This window comes from Gavialis gangeticus, unplaced genomic scaffold, assembly GCF_001723915.1.
Source record: "Gavialis gangeticus isolate Ggan-Ray unplaced genomic scaffold, GavGan_comp1, whole genome shotgun sequence".
NCBI lineage: Eukaryota > Metazoa > Chordata > Crocodylia > Gavialidae > Gavialis > Gavialis gangeticus.
In genome coordinates, this window is record NW_017729022.1 from 189,180,536 (window position 1) to 189,186,421 (window position 5,886).

At 33.9% G+C, this 5,886-nt stretch overlaps 1 protein-coding gene across 3 annotated transcripts in view; it reads left to right on the forward strand.

The window, feature by feature from the left end:
* CCDC88A (coiled-coil domain containing 88A) overlaps window positions 1-5,886 on the forward strand; it is a 248,444-nt gene extending 242,558 nt beyond the window's left edge. For all 3 annotated transcript variants that reach the window (XM_019516679.1, XM_019516681.1, XM_019516680.1), the window contains 2 exons: window positions 1,906-2,005; window positions 2,601-5,886. In XM_019516679.1, the coding sequence (XP_019372224.1) occupies window positions 1,906-1,970 (65 nt within the window). In that variant the 3' untranslated portion in view covers window positions 1,971-2,005; window positions 2,601-5,886. The remainder of the gene's footprint in view (window positions 1-1,905; window positions 2,006-2,600) is intronic.

The window sequence follows — 5,886 nt, forward strand, 5'->3', positions numbered from 1 at the left end:
GCTTCTCACATGTATAGAATATAGTAATCTTGAATCACTTCATTTTCCTTTATTTCTTTTTGTTCCATATGTGATTAATTCCATTTTAACATATGTAGAGCAGAAATAAATTTTACAAGTTATATGTTCTATATAATCTCATAGATATGAATTCCTGCAGTACCTGACATGAACTCAGAAAATAAACTACAAGCATTAATATTTTTTAACTAATAGCAAGCTAAGTCTTGTAAGAATTAACAGCTTATTTTATTCAGGTAAACACCACAAATAGCACGACATATCTGCTGGTATTCAGTAGCTAGGCCAAGGTTTGAAAGGAAAAAAACTGAGTTTTAATGTATCCTCAAACTATGAGGTATCCTCAAACTAAATGAAGTTGAGGCAGGGGAAACTTGCCAATGATGTAATCTCTGAATCACTCTAGTTCTTTCCTAAGTACAAGTTTACACAAATTAATCTGGTGACTAATACAATATCTATAATTTAAGGCAACATTTACCTAATTATACATAAAATAATTCCATTGTCCTGTGCTAGTTTTTGTCTTGTGCATATGCCTGATCAACCAAATTACAGATGTGCAACTTAAACCACTTCAGCACTTGATCCTAATTTATCCTAAAACTTTTTATTTCACCCTGGCAGTTGGAAGTAGACTTTGTTGGTGTAATTTTTCTTTACAGTTAACTTGCAGACCACTTTATGTGCCAGAGTAAGGTTAAATAATTTAAGTATTAATGAGAAGCAGCTGTTTAAACCCCACAGCATTAATTGGGGTTCTCAAATGGTCTTTTCCAGCCTGAATCATTACAACTTTTTCCACTTTTTAAATTTCTGACAAATGTGTTGCCTACCAGTGATAGCATGATTTTTAAAAGTAATCTTGTTTTCCTGGCATTTTTACACTGGGCCTGTTCTTGGCTTATTGTGTAGTATGAGAACAAGAGCAGGCTCCTTTATAAGGCAGTATTACATTTCAAAAACCCACTCTTGTCAGTTTATTAGTTTATTATATTTGAAAGAAAACATTCTGATATAGAGGGTTTTTCTGTGTTCCTCTGGACTTCCCTGCCTGTCAAATGCCAACACATGTTGATTCCATCTTTTAGTTTCTGTTTAAGTTTTGAAGGACCACAGGATTCCTTAGATCCCCTCAGTGTTGCTCCTAGATCAGTCAGAGGGCTCCCTACAAAGCACACAATGCATTCATTCCTTGCTCCCAGCTATTGCCGTTCTAGTGCCCTGCTGGCCTTAGTCAAGGAAAAAATAGGCTAAAAAAGTATTCTGCATGGCAATTTAGAGCACTAAACATACAACCACCAGTCAGAAATGGATGTTGGGCATTAAGTATTTGTTTCGTTATGAACAGTTTTGCTTGCAATGGAAGGTTTGCTTGACACTGCTTTTCCAAGTGAATAGTAAGATACTGCATTGTACATGTTCCATGTGCTGCATGCAAAGGTTATTTCCCATTTTACAGAGTTGAATGTAGCAATTTCAGTAAATATGCATAGCTACGTGCAGCTAGGGTGAAAACAATAAAAATTGAACCAAATTCTCTGCTGATATAAATGGATGTAGCCTTATTTATTCTGACAAGAGTTTTGTTTTTTTTCATGCTGGCAGAGGTTCTTTAAATGTTGATTTTATCCTCTTGTGTTTCTTAAATACTTGAATTTTTTTCAATGCAAAAATAAAGGTGAATTGCCTACAGGCCTATGGTAAATAGTAGTAAAGTTATTCTCTTCCTTCCCTCCCTTCTTATATGGTCCCATTCCTTCACAAAACATCTTTTATGCCCTCTTGCAGGTGTATTCTACTAAGCAACAATGCATTGTAATGTTTGAGGGTTTTTATCTTGTCTTACTAAATGAAATAATATGAAATGCTTTTTTCCTACAGATGTGGAAGCTATACCAGAAAGCAGAAATTCAAAAAGCAGGTCTAGGGAGCCACAAAGCTCCTAATTCTATTACCCACTACATGAGGTGTGGGCCAAGTGGTGAGTTTCCTGCCCAAAATGTAAATGAGATTAATTTCATTTACAACAAACTAACAGCATTACATATAAGAATAAGTGCATATTGCATTAACAGATGTAAATATTGCTTGCTTCACTGGCTTCTATCTTGCTTTTTATAGTAGTAAGCCAGAACAGGAGTTGTGTAACTAGTTTTTGTTTTGTCTGTCTAGGCAGGGATAATTAAACCATTTAAACTTTTTTCCCTGTAAAATGTCACTGTTTTCATAGATATATATTCCAGATTTCCAGGATATTTTTAAACATTGTCAAAACCTTAAAATAGAAACATAAAATCAGCTTAGAAAATAATATGGAAGTCACTTTTTTTAGAAAGGGACAGAAAATGCGAAAGTAACATGTATTTAGTTGTATGTGCTGTTCTGCATAGCAGGGAAAGTGGTGTTATGTAAGTTTGTCTTTGGCATTCTGTCCTTTTCTTGTCCTCACCAGAACACCTCCTATGCATGCTGTTAGTTCTGTTAGCAACTTTGCACTCTGTATTTTTTATCTCTTCTACACTTCAAGCTTTTCTCATGTTTTCTTTCTTCTCTTTCTGCCTTTCACTTGAACACAGAGAGAAAAGTGTCCTTCAGTATCTCAGTATGAAGCCTTTATTTCTGAAGTAACAAGACAGCAACTATAGGAATCATTAATAAAAAATAATTAAGGGAACTTTTTACAGTACTTCGTGAATAGAGCAGGCAAGAAATGCAAACCTTCCTTCCTTCCTTCCTTCCTTGAATCAAGGAGCTCTACTGGAGTCTGCTGCCGAAACTTTTTAGATGGTCTTAGGAATTATTGCACATTGCACTGTTGTTAAGATCTACTGAATAAAGGACAGTTTTCATCTCCATAAGGACCAAGCATTTAAGGTCTCAAGAACTACTCCAGGAAAAAAAACTACTACTTTCATCATTTGTTTATGAACTTAATCACTGGTTGCTTACAGCTTCTGCTAATAATTAGCAAAAAAATCTAGCTGTTTATATCTAGTTCTGTAAATCTGAAATAAATGCTGTAGTATTTTGTGGAAATGTACTGTATATTCAGATACAAAGAATCCCACAAGCTTACTGGCTCTTCATTGCCTTACTTGGTTAGCATTATCTGCATGAAGTTGCTCTTTAAAAGAAAAAAATCTATGCTGATTATAATTTTGGTGCATACAGCAAAAGAAAATTCTGTTTACAAACACATTTGACCGGATCCCATAATAAAATGGGGGCTTTGGAATATTAACGCTACATAGAATTCCATGTTTTCCACTTGTGTTTTCAACATTCACAAGTCATACAACACACATATATTCAGATGTACTTGACAGGAAATTAACAAAAGTAAATTAACAATAACTTTTTTGTAAGGTGGTTTTTCAACAAATGGCATTCCCAGGATAAAACTGTCTGATGCTAAATGTTTGTGTTTGAACTACTTTATTTTCTTAGTGTTTTTTTTTTTTAATTTGTGTTTAGACATGAGCTGACTGTGGCTTAGAAAGTATGCTTATCACAGTGTAAATAATGTCATCCACATTTTACAATATTTTTTCTTATGATTCTCTTCTTTTAGTAAGCTATTGTTTTGTTCATTATAATTTTACATTAAAGTTGATAATTGTTATTGGTACTGTTAAAGCATTTGTATACATTTGTTGTTTTAAAAACGTGCAGAAAGGAGATTTAATTAATCTGAGGAAACATACATGAAAGTATTGGGAGATCCCAATTTATAGTAAATATCATAATTTTATTTTCTTACAAATCACTAAGCAGATTAATAATTTCTATGAAAAACGTTAAATTAACTGTTAATCCTGAAAACAGTTTTGCACATGAGCAACTTCCCCCCTCAGTTGATTCCATGGATGTTAACAGGATAATGAACATAAGTTTATTTAAACATAGGCATAATGTTTGCAGGTCAGAGCCATAAATTGTATTTACATCGAACTAACAGCTTTTCCTAGCCTGTTTGATAAGGCACCTACGACTACTTTAAAATAAGAAGTCTGTTAGACTTTTTTATGATCTAAAAAAAACAAGGTTGCATGAACAAGTTTTAACAGAATCATTTTCCATTGGAGAATGCATTTTGTTGAACATGAAACACTTTGTCAACTCATAATAATTTTGATGAAGTTTTGTAAATGAGGAAAACAAAGGTGGGGGGATTCTGGTAATTTTTGGAATGCAACATTTTGATGTTTCCTTTTCAAAAAACTTTTGTTTTTAAATGTTTTTTGCATAATAGTATTAAAATAGAAGTCTAAATAAAAAATTAGTTGGTTCTTGTTAAAAAAAAAATGTTTCAATCAACTTGAAGCAATTCATGTGTGTTTTCTTTCAAAAAAATTGTGAAAATTTTAGATTTTGTTCATAATTGCAATGAAAAATTCTGAAATCTTCCACAAAACAGAATTTCCATTCTCCATTCAGCTCTAATAATCATGTTTGTGATTTTTTTCTCAGATTGGTAAGATTTTTTTGATCACTGACTCTTATGTAGAAGGTGCATTCTGGTTCCCATTATTATTAGTTACAGACACATATTAGTTTACATGGCAAAAGCTTTGGGATCATAGGCTAAAGCAGAGGTTTCCTTATGTTATTTGGTAGACAGAAGGTACACGAGTGTTAATTAGGACACTGCCCATTATTATAAAGGTGTGATAATATATGATATTTCTCATGTTCTGTCTTAATCATACTTCTGCATTCTTAAGGCTCTAATCCTGTAAATAGTCCTTTTTCATAAGGTTCAGTTGGGACTAATGACATTCAGCACCTCATGCCATAAAAGTAGCAAAGTCGGTAGTATTGGTTAAGTACAGCTATCTGGATTTACCTGGCCTACATTTTAATGGCCAAATCCAAGTTCAGGGTACAGGTACAAGGTACAGGGATTATACAGCTCTGTGTTCATAGGTATGCCTACCTGCATTCATTGAAAAAATTCCTGCCAGTGGAGGTCAAGAATGGCATATTGGCATGACCAAAGCACTGCATGTTGCCTGTTCTGTTGCTTTTCTATGAAGTACATTCTGCACAGCTGTCATGACTAACATGCACTTCTGTAGTATGCCCTCACCAGATTTCTGACTGGCCATGTCCATATTCTCAGACTGGGTCTTCTCCTGATGTTGTATTTATTTATTTTTTCAGTAGCCTTGTGAGTTTGGTTGAGATGCAAAATTCTCACCCTCCTATGCACACTACCTGTTTGCCCCTCTTGCATTCCTGTACTCGAGTGTATCTGTATGGTAACAGGCAGGATCTATTCCAAATATCTATGTAACTTTATGAATATAAAAAGGTGCAGAATCCCTCCATGTAGTTGCTCTCGTAAGACTATCTCCCTTACAGAGCATATCACAGGGTAGAGGAGCGTTAGCTGATCATCTCTGCTCCAACGGTTATGATCTATTCTATACCAAATAAATAAAAGCCTTGCACTACTATAATGCCTCTTACATTTACAGTCTATACTATTTTTATAAAATCTATGACAAATGTCATATAAGAACCACTTCACTCCTATAAAAAATGCAGACACATCTGGGGAATGCAACAATTATTTAACTGCATGCAACACAACAGCAATTTAGGAGAAAAAAGAAAACCTGTTGTTCCCAATTTAAGACTACAATAGGTGTAGTACCATATTATGTATAATTTCCATTTAACGTTCTTTTGGGGAAGGTTCATCTGATGCTACAATAGCATTTCCAAAATGTATTATTTCTTTAACCTGTTCTCTAAGACATGATACAATTTCAGCAAAGGAGCTTATGTATGATCTTTAGTGTAGACGATACTGTATGTGTAGATAATAACTTTGATAATAAAATTGCCTTAAAATAA